This window comes from Cyanistes caeruleus, chromosome 4 (genome assembly GCF_971803275.1).
Source record: "Cyanistes caeruleus chromosome 4, bCyaCae1.hap1.1, whole genome shotgun sequence".
Taxonomy (NCBI): Eukaryota; Metazoa; Chordata; class Aves; order Passeriformes; family Paridae; genus Cyanistes; species Cyanistes caeruleus.
In genome coordinates this window covers 13,512,559-13,534,977 of record NC_141704.1, presented here as the reverse complement: position 1 = coordinate 13,534,977, position 22,419 = coordinate 13,512,559, and the positions used below count along the sequence as shown (strand labels likewise).

At 38.9% G+C, this 22,419-nt stretch overlaps 1 protein-coding gene across 21 annotated transcripts; it reads right to left on the bottom strand.

Annotated features, from left to right (window-relative positions):
* Positions 1-169: 169 nt before the first annotated feature.
* On the bottom strand, positions 170-22,391 carry PUS7 (pseudouridine synthase 7). 21 transcript variants are annotated; one of them, XM_086886735.1, is made up of 19 exons: positions 22,269-22,390; positions 20,993-21,246; positions 19,479-19,538; positions 18,479-18,857; positions 16,181-16,277; positions 15,971-16,072; positions 15,114-15,258; positions 13,137-13,154; positions 10,761-10,872; positions 9,374-9,451; positions 7,625-7,753; positions 7,266-7,391; positions 6,907-6,968; positions 6,402-6,562; positions 5,401-5,527; positions 4,591-4,692; positions 2,698-2,827; positions 1,569-1,660; positions 170-899 (listed from the first exon to the last, which is right to left on the bottom strand). In XM_086886735.1, the coding sequence occupies exons 4-19, from the start codon at positions 18,826-18,828 to the stop codon at positions 763-765; spliced, it is 1,968 nt and encodes a 655-aa protein (XP_086742861.1). In that variant the 5' UTR covers positions 18,829-18,857; positions 19,479-19,538; positions 20,993-21,246; positions 22,269-22,390; the 3' UTR covers positions 170-762. The 21 variants fall into 21 exon arrangements, with proteins under 21 accessions (XP_086742861.1, XP_086742875.1, XP_086742864.1 ...); XM_086886749.1 differs by having other exon boundaries at positions 5,401-5,492; positions 6,475-6,562; XM_086886738.1 differs by having other exon boundaries at positions 16,193-16,277.
* Positions 22,392-22,419: the final 28 nt, after the last annotated feature.

The following is a 22,419-nucleotide window of genomic DNA, read 5'->3' as shown; positions in this document are numbered from 1 at the left end:
CGTGGCCGGCGACATGACTAAACACAGGCTTTGCATTTGGCTGAAAAGAGCAGGTGGACTCTTTAGAACAGCTCCACTGTATTTCTTTTTCCCCCACAGGAAGGCTGGCTCATTCCTCACCAACAATGGGCAAGGGCCAGGTGTAAAGGAAGCACTTACTGATACACACTCAGAATTTCAGATTAATTTATTTTTAAGTACCTGTTCTTTGGTACAGGTATTGGCTGGAAAATACAGGTATTTTCTCAATGAAAAGTCGAAATATTTAAAAGAACTGTACAGCTTTACAGCTCACAAAAGCCTTGCTAGCAGAATCTGCTACTGCATCAGTGCAAATGCCATCAGCAAAACTTTAGCAATACCTATGTTCATCAGTATCTTAATTTTATTGTAATTCATCTTTCTCCATATAATTCATTGTATTTGAAAAGACTTTCAAGGTGGGCTGAACTCGTGAAAACATTCAGTGCTTGCCCAGAGAAAGCAAGCTAAACATTCTTCCAGGTCTGATGCCATTATAAGCTCAAATCTAAAGATGCACTCATGTTACAGCTCAAGCAACCTACTCATTCAGAAAAAAGCACCAGTCACTAAAATCTGTATTATATTACAGTTACCATCTTGCAAAGGACTACTGAAGTTAAATGCCAGCACTAAAAAACTTAAAAAAATACAAATCTCTTACTGTGACTCTTTAAAGATTTGTACAGAACATGTAAATAAGAAAACACTTTGTTAAAATTAAGTAATTTTGCAGTTCATTCAGCGCAACCAGGTAGTATTCAGTTGTGTCTGGTTTTTTATGCTTGTGTCCATTTTCAAAACTTCTCGGATTGCCATGGTAGCGTAAGTGGATGGGGGAAGGGAGAACTCCATCTTGAGTGCCCTGAATTTGCCATCTATCCGAAGATATAAGAGACAGAAAGCAAGAACACATGATTAAGGGCATATATAATGCTTATTCTGGATGCCATCTAAACTAGACTAACAGCTTCCAAAACCAACTTAGCCTGTCCATAAAGCAAAACAACCACCACCATCACACTCCTGTTTATAATCTACAGTGAAAAATTTAATGAAACAATTTTCTAACGTTTTCTCTCAGCACAAAGTGGTGGTTTCAGAGTTTTAAAAGCAAACATCTGTTCTTTCAGACTGAATTCCCAGCCTGTCTTCACTTTTCTGGAAAGCAGTATCAAAACACCTTGTGACCAGAGCTAAGCATTTGAGTCTGTGTGCAGCATCAATAATACAAGCTCAGTATACAGACAATTTGTGACTTAATTCTACCTTTCTTAGTTGCAGACATTTACTGCTAAGCATTTACTTGATTTTACAGATGCCTGTAAGAAAATCTAACAGTCAATATGGATACTGGAGGAATGGCTTGCACCTGGAGAAATTAGGGTCCTTATTTAGATACCTGGCTTTAGAGGTCATTGTTACCCTTGCTTAACAGACAATAGTTAAATGAAAGCTCTTCCTTAAAGGAGCTTTCAATATGTAGCAGTTGAAAGCAACAGCCAGCTCAAACTTCCATTTAGCAAACTAGCAAAAAACTGACTTACCCGTAGGGAGAACTGGTAATGGTTTTCCTTCCAGTTTATCCAAATCCGTAGTAAATAATGGGATTTTAGGATCATCATATGCAACAACTTCCCTTTAAAATATACATAAAATTTATTATTATTAAATTATTTAGGTTAATACATTTTTTATAACCATGTTTTTATTATAATACTATTTTTGTTCTTATTGCAATTTGGCATTTACGACTGAAATTGAATTAGGCAAAATATCATGTAAAGCTTTATATAGAAGACTTGGCTTTATGAAGATTATTAAAAAACAATTTTAAGTTAGTGAGAAGTTTCTTTGCATAACTCATCTGTTTGCCCTTGTGTGCTGTCAGAATTTCCAACTATACAAGTATAGCTCATGAAATTAAGGGAAGAATGATGTCAGTGCTAAGCAGTCAATGCTCCTGTACCTAGCAGGAGCGAAGCCTTTCAGTACAGTCACCCAAACTTTGAAAGGGCTCAAACACATTGTATGGTTTCTGCTGTTCATTTAACAGAAATCCCATATGTAACCATGAGGCTGAAAACCTAACTGGGAAGTAGATAAGCTTAATATTAATTAGTGCTGATGTTTCAAGTACATAAATATTTGTATTTTTCTGCTTCCTCCTAAGCCCTCTACATTTTACTCTATGCATCAGTGATGTCTTTCTGCACATTTGTACAGTTCCCTGTTTAAAAAGTATTTATTCAGTTGCCATATGAAAATTAGGCTGTATCTCTAACAGTGATTTAGTAGGTTTAAGTGATACAAATTTTTATAATTGATAGGTAATTGGAGACCAACCTTCTCACAGCAAGACTGCAAAAAAAACCCCATTTTGAATATTATCTATCATTGTTTCAACATAAGTAATTATCTATGAAGTGTTCAGGCAAGCGCTTGCAAGGAGTGAACAACTAGATACATGTCTTGATACTCTTCCACCATAGAACCAAGGAATAAATATGGGTATAGTTCCCCTTCAGCTGCATTAAAAATGTGAGAGAATTGCAGAGAGAGTCCTCTCTACCTGTTTCAGTCTGTGTGGATGATCCCATGGATCAATCTCATGTTGTTTTATATTTAAATAAACTGTGTCAATTCAAGTGTAATTTCCTTTATGTTCCCACTCACCAATTGACATTCTGAGGCCGAATGATAATCTTTCTGTATGCTCCAGAAAGTGAGTAATCTCTGATTTTATGCCTCATGTTGTTGATATCAAGGTTGTCAGCTACCAGCATCTCCTTGTAGGCCTCACCAACTGCAAGAGAGGAAAATATTTAATAGGAGAGAATGTACTGTGGCAAATTTAAATGGCCTTTATTCATGGATTGCTCCCTTCCCTTACATTCAGTAAATTTTCAGCATATATGGGATGCTACACAGAAGTTTAAAAGTACTGCAAATCTTATTTCCTCTATTTTCCTCTTTACTTCTACACCCTGATTAGTAGAGGCAGTAACAAAGAACACATCAAATCAAATTTCAGCTGAAAACAAAATTTACAAAATACTTTACTGCCATTTAAATGTCGTCTCATATATGCTTTCCAATTTTCTAGACTTCAGAGGACTAATCTCAGGTATATGGAAAAAAATAATTAAAGGGCCAGACTACCCATTACTCTCTCATTAAAAAGCAGCAGAGATAAATCAGTTGACGATTTGATGACCAAGTATAAGAACAGTTCAATCCAATACTGAGGAAAACGTGCAAGGAACTCATGACTAATCTCATCTATCAGAACACAGAGCAGGTGAAACCTAGGGCCAGCTACAAAGAGGCACTATACCAGCATTTTCCAGGCACACAGAAATGGTGTTAGGAAAGCCAAAGCTCAGCTACAGTTGAAAGCAGCAAATGCCATCAAGACCAAGAAGAGTTCAGCTGCAACATAAGGAATGAAACAATACAGGGAAAGCAATGGCCTAGTGCTATATGGGGCAGCTGTCTAGTGACAGACCTAAGGCTGATGGTCTCAGTGCCTCTCTTGCCTGAGCCTTGACCAGCAAAGTGTCCCAGGCCTCTCTTCTTAGAGGCAAAGTTAAGAAAGAGAGGGGCTACCAGTAGTGGGAGAAGATACAGACTGAGAGAGCTGGCTCACATCATGGTGAAGGTTTCCCTATCATCTCAGAGATAGTGCAGATCTAGGGAAGTCCCAGGCAACTGCAGAATACCAAGTGTTGCACCCAATTTCAGAAAGAGCAGGAAAGATAATTAGGGAATTACAGACCAGTCAGACTCCCTCTGGTCCCTGGGAAAAATAATTATCCTCTTTGGGTACACAATGATGGGTTGTGATAAAGGGGAGAAAAAGGACAAGAAAAAGCAAAAAGCCCACCAACCTTACTGTCTTCTATGATGAAATTATTACACCTGTGGGTGAGGGGATAGCAGGGACTGTTGCCTGCCCTTGCCTTTAGCAAGGCTGTCAATGTATTCCCACAGCATCTTTGTGTCCAAGGTTAGAACATTACAGTGGGTGGACTGGTAAGTGGGTAACAGCTGTCTGGCTCAGCATCTCAAAGTATAGACACTACTGGTTGCAGCTCTACCTAAAAAGCAGAGTTCCTCAAGGAACTGAGATGTGTCCTGTGAAATAGTGGAGAAGAGCTTGAATTTACCCCAAGTAATCTGTGGGCTAAGCCAAGCTGGGGTGGCATTCAATACATGCAAGGACAGGACTGCCATTCAGAGGGACTGAGGCACACTAGAGGAATGGGCCAAGAGGAACCTCATGAAATTCATCAAGGACAAAATCCTGTACCTGATTAACTCCTTGCAGTGGTACAGGTTAGTGAGAAACTCTGCTCTGCTGTCATCTGGGATTCCCAGTGGGAAGGAGACTGAGCAGAGCACCCTGGCAGCAACAGAAGGCTGACATTAATGTTTTAGAGATCTGCAGTGATGTATTGCTTTAAAAGTCACGAAGGTTGACTAGTTCCAATCCTCCAATCCTTAAGAACAATCTTAAATCAGACCTGCATTTTCAGAGTAAATATTTCAGTTAACAGTCAGACTTACTTTTATGCTTTGGATAAATAACATCAAATCCAGGCAATGGCATCACTACATCGTGGATGGTGTAGTTATCAACATCTCCTTCTTCAATGTGAACTGCTGTGGCTACAGTCAGGATAGAAAAATGAAGTTACCAGTATGGATGCCTGTGACAGTTCAGCTAAATTTAAAATGAAGCCTTTGATTGAAATAAGCTTACTCTGAGAAAGATAACTACCATGTTTTATCTCCACTTAACAGACAACATTTCCAAGAAAAGAAGTAACAGCCTCCAAGGCTGTCACAGTTACTGGCAGAATCACAGCCTGGCTTCCAGTGATTTAAAGCTACATGAACTAAGGACTGCTAGAGGAAGAGCCCCCTTCCATGTAGCAGGTCTACATAAAGGAGAAATACTGTAGGAAATGCCAGAGCAAATACAAGTGAAGAAAGTTTAACTGAGTGGATCATCTGCTTTACAACACACTAATACAATCAAAAATTTCTACGGTTAAAACTTCATAACATCTCTCCACAGTTCTTCATAGCTCAACTAGGCTTGAGGTCATTCTTGAGAATAATCAGTCCTCCATAGTCTCTCTTCCCTATCCAGTTATTTGAAAAGACAGGCCAACAAACAGCTCATGGAAGTGTAATACCTAACTTCCAATTCCTTGCACAATTTGTCTAGAACAGGGCAATGGATTGAGATATCACTGGGCCAAAATGGGTGAGAGAAAAGGAACTATTGAAGCAGTATTAGACAAACAGCTACATGCCTTGTTTCCCTAGGAATCTGAACTATACAGCATCACTGGCTTTGTCTGATTTTACCTCCTTTAAGTATGAGATCTCCTGGCACAGCTCTAAGCCCGTATTCTTCTATTCTCTTGCTCACCATATTATTCCACACGTAACTCTGGTAGCTATGAATATACATTAAACGATTATTTCTTGGTATCTAGAGGTAAAGAAAAAAAAATTAAACACTGGAAAGATATACTTTCTGGTTTTTTTCTGACAATCATAACTAAAAAGGTGTATATTTGAAATGTTACCTTATCCAGCAAAAAGACACCATTTCTTGGTATACATATTTGATTTTTGTTTCTTGTTTGAGAAAAGGATATGTGAAGAAATAATGCTTTTATACATTTGAAATATGCACAAAAAAGAACTGTGCTTAAGTTTACCAAAAAACCCTCCAGAATTTTTTAATTCTACAGGTCAAAAATATGGGTCTATTATAAAACACTGAATTCATATTCAAACTCTTGAAATCTTAAGTAAACTTTGCAGCTGTGAAAGCTAATTCTCTAGTGTTACTCTAATTATCTTCTTCATAAACAAGAAATTATCCCCCCAGATCCTACAATGGGCCCAGTAGTTTACTAGTGATGAGGTATTTTCTCCAAAGACTTGTGCTTGATTACAGCACTTGAAAATGACAAGTGGATCCATCACCTCTGTATCAGGCTGATTCATTAGCCCACCATCAGTTTGATTTATACTTTTAAAGCAACAGGAAAACACTGAAATTGAACATCTGCACAATTCTCAGATCCATATTATATGTAGCTACTAAGTATAACTGTACTGCTTCCCACATACCAGAGAGATTGTTGTATAAATTGGAAAGCTCATTATGCATACATTAATTAGAGATGTCATCAGTTACTACACAGCAGTACTTCCAGCAAAAAGGCAGGATAAATGCAAAGGTTTTTAAACTTAACCTTCTACTCATCAAGCATCCATGAGTCTATTTTAAATCCATCCTGGTACCATCAAAAGAATGTTTATTCAAGTAAATACCACTCAGCTTTTACACTCACTATGCCAAATGCAGAGATTATGTTCTTCATTCCATACTTTAAGAGTCCACGTAGAAGTTGTCCTTCCACGCACCTTTTTACAGGTAGTTTCTTGAGCGCTGCTGCTGGATCTTTAGTCTTTGCCCATTCTTCTCTGCATTTGACTAAGTATCCCTTTTCAGCTAGAACAAGAATGTAAAATTAAAATATTTTAACTATACACCAAAAAAAGCATCCATCTCATCTTTTGTTAAAACAGTTGAAAAATTAAATTTTCAGTCATGGTAATTAGAGAATCACAGAACACTTGAGGTTGGAAGACCTCACATGGAGCTTGAGCAGACACTGTAAGTGCTCAGGTCCCTTTTCAGCCCCCCTCCAAGAAACTGCACAGCAAGGAAAGTGAGGCATAAAGGGAGAGTCTGAAGATTGCTTCTCCACTGCTAAACTGGTTTAAGTTTTTCCTAAAGATACAGTTCTTGGAGAAGAGGCAGAAACACATGATGTATCATTTTTCAGTTCTCACCTCCTGGTCGTGGTTTTAATATCAAATCCATTACTTCATTCCAGTTGTTCTGTAGAATAGCTCTAGGATTCAAACACGAAAGTGTATTAAGAACTGACTGAATCTATTTGAAAGGGATTTAGCCAACTTATAAAAAAAATAAGTATTAGTGTTTAGACTTATGCAATATTAAAAGTAGTGCTATTATGCAAGATAACTGCTGAAGCAAGTTCAGAAACAAGATCTATCTTGAATCTAAATTTAAAACTGGTGCAGGCAATATGTTAGAAAAATGTTCCCAAAAATACATTAAGTTACATGGTGATAAGAATAAAATTTAAAAAAAAAAAGAAGGGGGGGAGGATGAAAGCAACACATACCTGCCAATTTGATAAGTAGGAACAGCTGTGGTTCCAAATCTTTGCATTCCATAGTAATTAATGAATCCAATTTCCCTGAGTGAATGCATTGCTTGCTCTATCTGGTCATCAGTTCCTGTTATGTTTCTAGCATTAAAAAAAAGAAAAAAGAAAAAGTTATAGACAGATTAAAGATTTATGCTATTTTGAGATGTCCATTATATTAAAGCTCAACATCAATATTAAATAGCACGCATCAATTTCAATAGTCTCCTGCCAACAAGCCTTCTTTTTCTATCACCAGTTGCACTGGTATCACTTATCTATTTGAAGGAAAAAAAATTCTAACAGAACCATCTAAATACCTACTAACATACTACCTGAGAACAACAGTGAAATGGTTCCCTTGCAGTTCTCCCAATTTCAGTGGATGGTTCTTGTAACTGAAATTTCCTAATTTGAAGTTCATCAGACATTTATTCAAATGAGCAAGTCTTTGTGCAGTGATTCTAAAAAGAAACAGGCAACAGTGACCAACCTATGCTTAGAAAAGCAGGTAAATACAGAAATGCTGTCATTACAAACAAAAACCAGTGAGTCCAGTTTCCCCAATTTTCTACCACTGCCTTTCCAAAATACTTTAATAAAACAGCTAAAGGAAGATAATATAATTCTTAAGGGCACTCATACAAAAGAAAATGTCCCTTGAGATAGACTGGTAGCACTGTTTTTTCATATCTATGTTAAAACACATACTCCAAAAATGTATATCACACTATTGATGTATACTGTACCCCACAGGCTTAACTCTGCATTACTTGAGTAACTACTTCATGAATACAGCCCAGTTAGCACAGTCATAGATACAGTTAAGTAAAATTAGCTACTGTGCTTGCCTAGTGCAGATGAAGGAACATGGAATCCAATCTGTCACCGATACCTGCCATTTTTGTTGCTAGTATTTTTGGAAGCATACCCTGTTCTTTGCATCACCAAGCTGCTCTTGAACACTTCTGCTGAATTTTACCAGGATAATGAAATTTATGAACCAGCATGGCCAGCATACTCAGCTTCCAGCAAGCTGGCAACTGGCAATGTCCCTCCTCCTGTGCAGGAAAGTCAGAGGCTGTGGCACCTGAGCAGACACCACACAACACTTAGAGCACTCTGGAGCTCTTAAATACCACATTGAAAGTGATAATGTTAAAAAGTAAATGGAACAGCACCTGAGATGACTGCACCACACATTTGGTTAACAGTTATCACTTTGCAAAGCTGCCTTGCAGCAACACCAATCTGGGGCTTCTCACAACTCACATATCACTATTTCCTTTTGTGTGTGCTAACACACACACACAGAACATTGGGAGAAAATATGAACAGCTCAGCAGTGGATGCCCTCCTTTTAACAAGGATTTGGTCAAACCTCTGGCTTTCAAGCTGTGAATTCCTCACTCAAGGAGTGTGGTTTTCAAAAAGTTGTAAAAAGTAATGGAGGTGGGATATTCCAGCCAGCTAAAATGATATCATGGGAGACATCTGCCATTCTCAGTTAAGGATCTAACACTAAGTGTTCAGAAACCATATAATTACCTTAGAATATGACAAAGTAAATTTTATTTTCTCTTAGAACTTAACTTAAGGGAGTAGGCTAAGGCAGGAAAAATTCCTCATCCTTTTTTTGCTCCTTCTGACGACTCACAGATGAGCAAAGGCAGTGTTAGCCTTTTCTGGCACTGTTCAGAGAGTGCAGTGAAAAAGAAAATAGGATTCCAGTTGTAGAAAGAGAGAAACAAAAGCCAGGAAGGAAGTGGGACATTATTTTCACCATGCCATTCTGTTTTTCTGCTGTTGCATGAGATCCAAGCAGCCTAAGAGCACGTAGGCAATCTGTCCCACTGCCTGGGCCAAGTACACGTAACCAGCCTATGACTCAGAGCACCACTGACTGAAAATATCAGTAGTAATCACAGAACACAAAAGCAATGTGGCATTTTCATTAACACCTGTGCTTTACAAGGTCAGGACCTGAACCTGCCATTTGTATCATTGAGTCTTTAAGGTATTTAGTGAGATAGCCAAGCTACCACGGCAGAAGTGCAAATACTCCAGACTGTACTTTTACTTACCTGAGAACAGCAATTTCTTGAACTGTTATAGCCCTTTTATCCTTAGTTCCCATGTAGGAAAATATGTTTGGCTTCACTCTTAAAAGCAACAGTAATATATATACATTATCTATATTAAAATAGCAACAAATCAAACAGTTTTCAGCATAATTGCCTAGAATTATTCATCTTATAAATTAAAAATACAAAAATATACCTACATTCCTCAGAACTGGGTTATAATTTGACATGTGTGTGATATTTTCTAATCTCATCCATGAGTACATGAAACACAAGGAAACTTCTCTGGTTTAATTATATGTAGACAATTCACTTTTACCACTTCAAAATAAAAAGTGCTTTCAAAACATGAACTTTGAAATACTTCTTTATACACGTTCCTTCAATCCACAAATGCACAGCCACCACCAACTTCACTAAAAAAAACCCACATGTCCATTTCTTCCTTAAACTTCAAACATGTCTGTTTGAGTATCATGCCTGCACATTATGAGAGAATATAGGAAGTTAATTTAAAATTTAATCCAGTCCTTTCCCTGAGAGGAAAATTTTCTTTCCTTTTCACTTTGTACCTTACAGCCTGTGTTAGAGTATTTCCAGTTATTCCAGTTAAGGGCTCCAGGGGGTAGCAGGACTGCCATTACATACAGTTTTCCACCTAACTATGCTCTTGCCATTCTGTTCTCAATACCAATACTAAGTAGTTCACTTGTTACTGTCTAGATTACAAATTTTTTTTTTTTGGACAAGAAAGGCAAAGGGAAAAGAAGGGGAGAAGTGGGGAAGTTTCCCTATGAGTAGATCACTGAACTGACCCAATTTTAAAACTGCTCTTCCTCTGCAATTCACTGTGTTCGTGTCATGCCTTGGCAAATCTTTTTGTTTCTGCACTTGATGGGGTGAAAGGAACTAAGCCTGTGTTGCCATGGAGAAACTAATACATGGAACAACAGTTTATCAACTGTAACTGCTTAGGAACCGATCAGCATATTATCACAACAATATCTAACAGGGTCATAACATACTTGCATATATTCACACATTGGGGAAAAAATGGCTTTTAATTCAGGTTATGTACTTTGAGGCTTTCAGCTGCCAAGCCTTTCTCAGATCAGCCAATGTCAACTGTGGACTTTTTACATAGAAGTAGTAGAGTAGTCTTTTAAATTTCTTAGGCTCGTTTTGTTCCATTCTCACTGCCTCACAAAAAGTCTAAGTTTTAAATTTGATGTTCTAAAGTAACTTTTTATTTTAAACTGTCTACAAATTTGATAATAGCAATCGTGTGTTGATCTTATATAATTCTGAAGCATAACATTTACAGCAACAAGAAACATGGACGGGGAGGGCTGCACGCCAGCCAGGATGGCAGAAACAACAGCCTTACCTTAAAAATTTGGATAGGACATTAATGGCATCCATAGTGTCCTTATTCTCCTTGTACAGTACAAAATGGCAGTAGCTTCCCCTAGATTTTGGCCAAGAGTGCTTTCTTGGATCTTTAAAAGCAAAAAAGGTTAAAGTGTCACTTTTTGAAAATTTAATGTATTTGCTATTGCAGCTACATTTATTTTAAATATGCAAGATTCAATTTCTGCTATTTCCATCTGCTTTAAAAGAAATGAAAAGGAAAGAGTTAATTACTGACAGCAAAAGCTGTGAAGCACATTGAAAGATACCTCCCCTTCCACTGGACTGTAAACTTCTCTTTAAGCAGTTCTAAGCCACCTAGAAAATCCTGAATGAAAGAGTGACAGTTCCTTTGTCATTAAGTTATCTGAAAATATAACCTAGTCATTTAATTGCTGTATCACCTGATTAAATTTTTCAAAAACATTATTATTATACTGACTTTCAGCAATAGAAGCTACACCACATTTCTTCTAGCTCTTTATATAATTAATAGTTGAGGACCACAGGAGCCTTATTTGTGGGAAGACTACCATTATTATTTATAGTACAGACATATTCTTTATTTCTGTATTACTTTTTCTGTGTGTCATGCAAAAGAGTGAATCGTATCACTACAAAACCCTAAAAAATTATGCTCAGAAAGTTGTTTATAGATGGTTGTTTTTTAAAATCCAACGGGAGCAAGAAACCTGGTACAAGAGAGACATTAAGGTACAATCCATGGCAGGTATGATGCCATGCTTAGAGAGAAGGCCAGAGGCTAAAATAACTTTATATCCCACAGACTAACAACTGATTTACAATTCTGTGCTACTATTTGACATTTTCCAGAGAAGGAAACTGTCAATGATTCCTTAAACTTTTTTTGCACATAAAATCCCGCTCTGAGATAAAACTTTCAGTTTCCAATAATCCACTGTCCATGGCATTAATGGGAAGGGAGACTAATTCTACAGAGGTTTAGCCATCAATTGTGAGGTTCCTTCAATTATGAGGTTTATCAATTCCTTGTTATTTAAGATCAAAACTAAGAATTTGTTTTCCTTTAAATAAGAGGTCCCTTACCTCTTGCTAACCACTAAGCAGACATACCTGGTTTTGTAAAAAAAGGCATAAACATCTTTCCTATCAGCAACAGCTAACTGAAAAAGCCAGCCTTATTTCAATATATAAACACCAATGCAGGAAGGAAGTTCCTGGGAAATACTGCTTTTTCTTTCACATTGGTTTTATAAAGTCCAGATATCCCACAAAGATATGTTTGTTTAGTTCTTGCTTGCTTTTGAGAAGCTGCCATTCATGCACACACTTCTGCAAAGATAATTTTGAATGCTACAGTATAAAACGCTATATGAAGAAGTTTTAGTCACTTAGAATTATTGTCTTGCACCATCAGTTTCTAAGCACAGTCCCTCTCCCACAGTTTCACAGGACCTGAACTGGAGACCTCAAGCTCCTGCTGGTCTCTCCTTCTGAGCCATCACTACTCTTAAACTAAGTCACTGAAACACTGCATTCAGCTGGAAGAGCAAGGTTCTCCATGAAGATCTCAGCAAGTAGAAGGGAAGAGAGTAAGACAGAGCTCAATTCACAAAGGAGAACTTTCTCCATTCTTCATATTTAACTAATACATCTTGCACATGCTCATTTCAACACAGTTCAAGAAGTGTGCGCTAATGTAATCTGTACTAAAAGGATTCTCTAGGTACTATCAGAAAAATGGGCTCCTCATGCTTTGGGCATCACAGCCATGACCCTACCCAAAGAAAGCTGCAGCCACAGTCCTGATACTCAATCATTCCTCACCCAATACTTCAAAGCATTCAACTGAGTAGACAGAGTAGTGGGACAATTTGCAATCCCTATTGCTGTGTTTCAGAATCATATTACATTTTTGACAATAAAATTGTATTTCCGAGCCCTTTTTCCAAACATTTTGCTGAAACATAGGCTTGGAAGCTCTTTTTTAACAGCAGGGTGTGTGAGAAATGCTTTTGAAGCTGTATAAAGACAGATAGTAATGTCTGAAATACAGGCAAAGGCAAAGGTTTGACTAACTGAAATCCATGAAAAATTTACCATAGTTGTCAATATGTACTGTCAAAATTGATAATTCATATCACTTATTAATATAAGACTTTCTCTGCACCAAATGAATACTGCCTATACTGCACTATGAAAAAGAGGTAGAACAAACCTAATTCTTGGCTGTTTCAGGGCATTTCAAGTAATACTTATGTGTAGGGATTTGTAAGAAATTGATACAAGTTTGGCCAGTTCTGTTGCTATTTAGGAGGTCATAATGGTTGGCATTTCATTTTTGTTAGTATGAAATGTCAACGTCTCTTACCTGTTGCAGTTCTGACCTCTGTCCCAATGCAGAGCATAAAGAGTACAAAAGAGTAGCATTTAATTTTTAGATTGTTGAAGGGTTTTTAGAGTTGAACATGCAGGTTTATGGTCAAGGGATTGTTTATGCTTCAGGGAGCATCCAACAGCCAGGTGGTGGATGACAGCAATTTAGACAATTATGGAATGGAATCGTGCAGAGGCAAACAGTGAACACATGGAAAGCTTCAATAGGAGATGCAACAAACTTAATTTGTGGACAGTGATGAAACAACAGTTTACTGACAATTTAGTAAGACAGTAGTGTAAATATGTGGAGGGTAAATTGACTATAGACACAAAGCTTCTGATTTTAAATTTTAAGAAGCATGTTTGGTAATGTTTTATGTTATCAACAAAACTAATCAGGTATCTCAGCTAATAATCCAATATTCTACACTTCTGAAATGTTTCTTGCCTGGGGAGCCCATTCATGACTAAGACATGTTTGTGGCTATATAAACAAGAGAGATAAATATAATCCTGACTGGGAAGAACTTCAATCTTACATCCATAAGCATTTGCGCACACACACAGAAACTGACCCATCTCCACCAACAAATGCACAGATGCCTGCAGCATCACAGCTGGGGAATCCAAGTTTAAATAGATGATACCTTTCTACATCACAAGATGGTGCTCCACATAATGTTTTAATCCTAGAGACACATCACTAAATTCTTTTCAGCATGTTTCAAATACTTATATTCTTTTATATAGTATCCCTTAAATCAGCTTAACAACATTCACTTGACTGTAACAGTGATTAAAGAATAGAAGCAGCAGAAGGAAAAGGTGGAGGAAAATCCGTTACAAACCAACAGAGAACAAAACTGGCTGAGGAGAATTTTGTGCTGGTAAGCATACAGACTCCATGCATAAAGCATGCAAACATATGCATTTTCTAAACATGACCAAGTAAGACACATAAACACATAATAATTGGACAATAAAAATACAACATTCCCATATTTGCTTACAACAGGCCTTAAACAAACAATTAAATTAAAGGGGAAATTATTTTATTTCCCATTTTAAATTACTCTATTTCCTTATCCTTCCTCCATCAACTTTGTCTTTAAAATTAAAGGGTTAGGTTTACATACCATCATTTGTAGTACGTTGAACTGACAGAGGAATGCAACCAATTTAAACCAAACCTTGGTATCTTTAGTTAAATGTGCACCATTCTGCATATAGATAATCCTCTAAACTTACAGTAGCAACAAACTTTTAGTAACTTTAAGAGATGTAAAACACTTTAATTTATTCCCAGTATCCAAAATAGCATTTTGCAAGATTAAAGTGGATAACACTTCATTTTGAAAGTCCTTCATTACTTTGACTATTTCAAAAGATTAAGTGTGATCTTTAATGAATAAAGATAATTTTCTGTAAATATAATTAGCCTTGCAAGCAGAATTAACAATCATGGTAAATAAACTATGTTTATATGAAACTATAACTCTGAGAAAACAAAAAGATGCTTGTCTCTATTTAAGCCATTGAGAATTTTGTCATGAATATTCAAGACAATCAAGATTACACTATCTATCAACCTAATGTATATTTTCCAACTACAACCTCTTACATCCACAACACACACCTACACACACAGTTAAGATCATGAAAGTTAAATTCAAAAAATACTGAAAATAAAGTCTCTGTTTTGCGTATTCCCACTGAAGTAGAAGATAATGTTTTCTCTTCTAATATGGTTTTACTGGATGATTTGTAAAGAAAAGCAAGTAGAAATTTCAATTTAAAACATTTCTTGTGGTCTTAATAATTTTAGATGCACAGCATAAGCTGAAATGAGGAAAAAATGAAGCAAGACTACATTAGGAAGCACGCTCACTTGAAGTTCATACTAACAACTCTTACTTTGGGGATAATTTTAGCATTTACTTTACCCATCTGCTGTGATACTGAAACTCACTTGCCAATGCTTTTTTCCCAGCAGCATGATAAGCAATAATGTATTTCTTTCCATCTCGATCTTCTGTTTTAGTCTCCAGTCCTGGAAACAAGGACTTCACAGCCTGATGGATGATGGTTCTTTTTTCTTTGGTGTCTTCAATTACCTGTAATAATACACATACATGCAGAAACCAAATAAATTAAGACAAAGGGGAAGGGTGTCTTAAAGGAAAAAAAAAATAAAAAAAAATAGCTAGAAAAGATTATTTAATGTATGAATGCTTATTTGAAACTACCAGATATAATCCTACTCATCTCTGTGCCCCAAATTTAGCTCAATAGTTATTCTTTGAATATGTGGAATATTTGAATGTTTAAAAATATCAAGGTTTTTATTTCATTTTCTTATCTTTCTTACAGTCTGTTACAGAAGACTACATTTATCTTCTTTTCTATTAAATCATTAAACACTGACCTTGAAAGTAGTGTTCCATCAGGATAGATGTTTTATGCAAACCTCCTTATTCTTTAAAACAATACTAAACAGGAAAGCAAAATACTGCAATATAATCTTAACACCACAGGAATTAAAACCTGTATTTAAGTTCCTGTATTCTCACCAAAATCAAAGTGACAACTCACAGATGCATGAATTCAAGTACATCTGTAAGACTTTACAGACTTAAACCCTAAACTGGACGCAGTTTAGTGTTATCTGTCACATCATGTTCAAATTGCACTTATACTTTATGTGCTTTATAAAGTGTGTGCCTTCTCATTCCCTCCCTGCCTCCCTCCCTCGGCCTCTCTCTGCCCTCATCCCAAAATTCATTGTTGAATCAAAAACTCATCCCAAAAACCATTTATTAATTTTACCTCTATGGCAACACTAGCTTCCTTATTCTTAAAAAGCTGGAGCTCTTCTAAACGCTGCTTGTCTTCGTCTGACAGAACTGTAAATGTTTCTTCTGATGGGTCCTAATATATATTTGGGGAGAAAAAACAGACATCCAATAACCCTCTTCCAGTATTATCATGTCCTTGCTTAAGGAGCATTAAGAAGCATAGCCATTACCAAATCTTTACCTCAAAATTTACCTCATCATCCACTGGAACAGAAAAGTCATCTAAATGGCTCACACGTCCATCTTTGCCTATTTCATGGACAACAAAGTCTGAGTATCTGATAGAAAGAAACATGCATTACATTTGTAATAAAAAATCCCACATCACAAAAAGTCCTTTCCTAAAAAAGCTGTTTGTTAGCAGAATTCATTAAAGAATTCTGAATTCATGTAATTCAATTCACATAAAACAAACTTTACCATGAGAAAGTTGTACCTATTCCTACCCCCAAGAAGGACAGCACAGGAACACATATCCAAATACAGCAGACTTCTTTGCAGATCACTGAACACCTGCTGTAGTTATTCTGAGTCATTTTCTCACTAGCTTCAAGAGACCAGTAATGCTTATTCCTCAATCCCAGTCATTACTGGCAATTAAGACTCTACTGCATTGCCACAATGTGCAATGCATTAACTACTGCATTATCTGTCACTTAAAAAAACCTGCAAAATAAAGTGCATTTCAGCTGCTCTACAGAAGGCAGGACTAACTCACTCATGTCTAATAATAAAAACAGCTCAACTATAACAGAGCACAGTTGGTGGCTTGTGTTACAACTACTAAATGATTTTTAAGTAGCATTTGCTAGCAAAGTGGGGAAAAAAAAGAGAAAATAATTCCTGTTCTATCAGTGTTGAAAGATGAGTAAAACTTCACCAGAAGCTTTTCTACTGTACCTCCCCCAAGCACCCTTTTGCCATCCCTCTATGCAGATATACACCATATTGGTAGAATTCCCTCCTGAGGAGTATTATGTGTCCTCTTGTATTATCTGTAGCTGTCTAGACATGTTAGTGACGGTACCATAAAAATGCCAAGAATTAATTAATAATAGGTGTTAAAAACTAGGATCCAAAAAAACCCCAGAAACCCACGAATTTTCTACCACATGGTAGAAAATTGGCCAACCAAATTGGCAGATTTCCCAGAAGACTGTTTAGCACAGATTATGTTTCCCAGAGAAGGATTACACTAGATACTTAATGCTGCACATAAAGATTAAATACATACGTAATATGCATATATCATTTTATTATGCAAAATTATCTATATATGAGGCCAGTATTTAAACACAGGGACTTTTCAGTGTGTAAACAAAGCAACCTTAACTGCTTTGCTATGTCAGGGAAACAGTGATTCTCACTTCAGTGAGCTTTTGCATTTGCATTCCATTTTGTATTTGCATTCTGTTTTGTATTTGCATTCTGTTTTATTCAAAGCTATTCTTTAATTTTAAAAACCTAGGAGTTTCATTCCAAAAAGCTACTAAACCCCAAACATCCTATTAAATATATAATGTTTGTATATAATAAATTCCACATCCTGAATTTTAAAACTCCCTTCAATGTAAATGACATTACAACTGAGCAAACAATAATTTAAAGCCTAACCTTATTTACAGACATTAGGACAAAAAAGTCAGAGAACAGTAAAGAACGAAAGAAGGATGATTTTGATGTCATTTTTCAGTGCATCTTGTATCAGCACTGAGAAAAGGTACAAAAGGTGGGTGTACTGTGTAAGGTTTTATGTGTGCTGCTGCCAGAGAGCAAAGGAAACAGCAAAGGTCAATGTAATCATGTATCTCTACTCATATACAGCCTCCATCAGAGCTCCACCAGAGCTGACAGAAAAATAAATATTAAAAACAAAAAACAAAACTAAAACACCACCAAAAAAACCCTGTCACAGTATTGTCCCAGTACAGTTGGCATGGACTGGACAAAGTAAATCCAATCCATAACACAAATCCAATTCAGCTAGCCTACTTCATGCCTGAACATGTCCCCAGGTAAGTTACAGGGGACCCACGGGCAGCCCTATCCAGGATGAGCAGTAAGTACACCACTGGCCAGGATGCTGGGCAGGGAGACAGATCTCAGCCAGTGGCTGTACAGCCTAGGAGATTTGAATTGGATATTTAAGTGAGTTCTGAATAATAAATGAGGCTGTTTGTCTCATGAGGACCTGGATCACAAGTTGTGGCACTTTAGTCTCCCCACCCACGACTGGCATGTTATAACCCAAACATCCCTCCCACAAAAAACCTCAGAAAAAACCCAAAACAAAACAAAAAACCCCCACCAAACAAGCCACAATCTAGAAAAGTCTCAAATTAAACATTCTTTCAGTCTCAGCAGTAAAAAAAGTAATGAACCTCATGTAATCCAACTGCAACCTGTGAGTCCAAGAAGGAAACTGGAGAACTACAGCTGTGTTACACAAGGAATTAACATAAACAAGACAAAGAGTTACCTCTCTTTTAAGATTCCAGAAAACCCCTTATGAGAGCTAACAAATTTAGTTATGCCAACATCACTTTCTGTCAGTCCATGCTTCATCATGTCTGCAAAGCTCTCTGGATCTCCATCTTCATCACTGTCCCCTAGGTCCTCTTCTTCCTGCTCCTCACTTTCATCATTGGGGATCATTTCACTTTTTATGTCTTTGAGTTGTTCTGTTACAGTCTCAATACTCTGCCCAGAGTCACTCCCTGCCTTAGACTTCTCCAAGATCTTCTGTCTTTTAATTTCGTCTGCACTGGCCACATCATCCTCAGAGTGAGGACGTTTCAAGGACACACTATTCATTTCTACAGCTTCCATGTTTAAGGCACAGGGTAAGATAGAAAGCCCTGGGAAAGAAGAAGAAAGACTTATTTTCTGTCTGCTAAGAGCAATACCAATACATTGTCACTTCACTCCAAGGGCTCTGCCCCCTGCAATTTTTCAGGAAAACCATAAACTTTCTGCATTTAAGTTAAACATCAAGTAAACACCTAGAAACAATACGTACTTGGGGGGCAAGAAGGAAGATATGAGGGCAGCATGCATGCTGGAACACAGCAAAGCAAGATTCAGTACTACACTGACCACTTACCACCATCTTTACTTACCATGGCTGCCTCCAGCCCTGTGCACACACCAGCTCTGCTGTCAACAGCAGTCTGGTTCCCAAGAAACTGACTGTTTCCCAGCCTTCTCTCAAACATGGCTACCCTTAATTATTCCCTTTTCTATCAAGATTCTATCTTGCAAAGACTGAGACAAAGAGAATAGCTGAGTTCCCCCAAACTTGAAACCTCATGTCTTCCTTTTCTATGTTCTTCCAACACACAGAATGCCACACAGAACTCAAGGTGGCAGCAATTCAGCCCAAAAGGTAAGATGGATGAGATACCAAAATCATTGAATTAGTGAGACAAGCAAAACAACAAGGAAATTTAACAATCTCTGAGGAGAACATGACTACTCACACTGGTGGAATAGGGCTCAGAGCTGCCACCTTTGTGTCAGCAAAACCACTGCCTTCAGATCTGAAAAGAAGAGGAAAACTAACTCTTTGAGAAAGTTTTATGAAAAAAAATATTATGAAAACATATATGAATGCAATCCTTAGAGAAAGCAGCTGCCCCTGGCCCAGGTGTTATCAGCTGCATAGGAGCAAACACAACTGCTCAGATGGGCATGTCAATAAACACAATTGCAAAAGTATTACCATCCTAGTGACCCAACACATTATTGCTATTTAGCAAGCTACAGGAGAGTACTTTGGTTTTATTTCTAAGTGTATAAAAGGAAACTGGAGTTCCTATAATTAGGCATGGATAGGACCTTTCTTCCAGCATCACCCAACTGGCACAGAAGTGTACTGGGGATAAAGTGCAGGTTTTGGTAGCAGGGTCTGGATGGGAAGAGGCCATAAACTGATCTGTGTGGGGCAGTTCCAGCTGGCTCCATAAACCTGCTGCCTGCCATCCTCCAACTCATCAGATGAACACACAGTGCTTCCACTCCAGTTTATTTGAGAAACAGAGAAGCAACCAGTGGCAGCAAATGCAAAAGAAAGTGCAGGAGGAGACACATGACAGAGTGCTCAAAGAGGCACAGGGAAGCATGGAGAAGAGGACAGTTGCTGCGGGCACAGCTGGAGATGCGCTCTTGGAAGGAGCCTCTCCACACTGGAGCAGGGATACCCCTGAAGGGACCATGGCCTGTGGAGGTGCCCACCCTGGGACAGGGACACCCTTGAGGGGCCCCACATGGGTGCAGAAGAAAAGAGCAGTAGAAAGAAAGCCCCATGTACCAACCCCAACCTCCTGCACTACCACTGCCTTGTCCAAGGGACAGAGCATAACCTGAGGGATCAAAGAGAGAAAGGGAAGAAAGGAGTTTTCCCCAAGTCTGTGCTTAAGTAGTGGTCTTCTCTGTATATCACTAGCCAACTGGAAATTAAAAATTAATAAAATAGTTAATAAAAACTAAATTCCCCATGTTGAGTCAATTTTGTCCACAACAACCAAGTTTCAAAACGAATAGAATTCAGCTGTTACTGAGAAATTAATCTAGGCATGAAGCAGCATTTTAGAGCTATATACATCACCCTGTATTACTTCTCCAGTCATCAAATAGCATAATCTATCCAATTTTAAAGGATATGTTTTTAAAGAAAACCCTGCTACTAACTTGATAATCAGCATGAGCTGGGTTGCTAAGTAATTGTCACTAGTTAGCTGTTAGCCACTGCTGACTTCATGGCCTGGATTCCCCATTGAAGAGATCACCAGCTTAGGGTAAAGAGACAGGAATGACTGCTTTAGAAACACCTAAAATGTTTTGCTCAAATGAAGAAGTGAAAATGGATGCTACAAAAATATATGAATAAAAGGAAAATAAAGAAAGACTTATAAGATTAAGTATATATATGGCCTGAAGAGTGATAAGACACACACACACACAAGAAAGCAGAACAATTAGAAAAACAATGTACCTTCAAGCTGAGAGCACCAATTTTAGTCTGTCTTCAAATAAAAGCTCATAAAACTCTTTCTTCAAGAGGAACGATAAATAAAAGTCATAGCCAAGTGAAGCAATTCACCACTGTTTCCTGATTCTTTTCCCATGTACCATGATTGTTACAGAGGCTGGGTTATAAAGCAGTGAAGTGGAAAAGGCTTTTAGATGGCTTGTATCTTCACATAGCGAACAAAACAGCACTCAGCACAGAGAAATCCTGTAAGACATCTGCCAAAGGTAGCAACAAGAGAAATCTCATGCTTCTTAAATAAAACTGTAATACTTAGTTATTCAATTTAATACTTAGTTATTCAATTATACAAACTGTTATAAGAATTCGATACTAGGCAGAAACACTCCACAGTTGTCACACACAGACTATTCTCACAGCAGAAGAGTGACTCACATACTATAAAGTACTGTCCTGAGCCCAACGGCAGCCCTCATCGGGGATAAATTCTGCAGGATAATTGCTTGAAGGAGCACGTTTGAGAGAGCGGGGCACACACTGCCTCAGCTGTGCAGATTGCTAGTGACAGGCACCTATTTTTTTTGGCAGCTGCTCAACTGTATCGACCCTTTTCCTGACAGGTGTTTCCATAAAAGCCAGAATCTGCATAAACACCAACTCCGCAAAGTCAGTGTTTTAACAGAGACTGAGTTTCATACTGCAAATAAAGCACTTGATTCTCCGCAACAAGAAACGCCGAGAGATTACTCCTGGCGCGGTAGGTGTCAAGCAGGCACGGCGGGGGCTACACGGCACTGAGTAACACAGCCGGAGCACCGCAGCGCTGGGTACGAAGCCGCTTTCTCATGACACGAGGCACGTGGGATTAAAAGGCGACCGAGGAGGGGACGATGGTGCAGCAGCAGCGCCCCAAGGCCAACCCTTGCGGCGGGGGCAGCGCGGAGGGCGCGGGGAGGGAGGGCAGCGGCGCTCGGAGCCCGCGGGCGGGCCGGGCCGGGCCGGAAGAGCCGCTGCCAGCACCGAGGCTGCCGGGGCAGGGCCGGAAGAGCCACTACCAGCGCCTAGGCTGCCGGGGCAGGGCGGGAGGACACGCTGGGGCCCGCCGGGGAGCGGCAGGGGAAAGCCCGGCGCCGGCGGGGGAAAGTTGCCCCCAGGCGGAACCCCCCGGCCCCGGCGAGGAGCGGAGAGCCGGCCCCGCCGCAGAGCCCCGAGCGGCTGCCGGGGAAGGGTGCGGCTCCGCCCGCCGCCGGGCAGGAGCCGCCGAGGGGGAGCCACTTACCCGCACGCCGGCACGGGAGGACGGCCCGGCGTCAGCACGGCGGGGCGGGAGGCGGAGGCGGCGCGGAGCGGGCCCGCCCCGGCCCCGCGCGTGCGGAGGCGGCCCCAGGCCGCGCCCGCCCCCGGCCGGCCCCAGGCCGCGCCCGCCCCCG

What these genes read in the sequence shown, in the direction of transcription:
- PUS7 (XM_086886735.1), bottom strand. Translation starts at nt 18,828, where the DNA reads ATGGAAGCTGTAGAAATGAATAGTGTGTCCTTGAAACGTCCTCACTCT. An exon ending in ATGATGAGGTAAATTTTGAG is followed by an intron (nt 16,073 to 16,180) that starts GTAAAGATTTGG and finishes AATATATATTAG; the next exon opens with GACCCATCAGAAGAAACATT. An exon ending in ATTACCAGTTCTCCCTACGG is followed by an intron (nt 900 to 1,568) that starts GTAAGTCAGTTT and finishes ATCTTCGGATAG; the next exon opens with ATGGCAAATTCAGGGCACTC.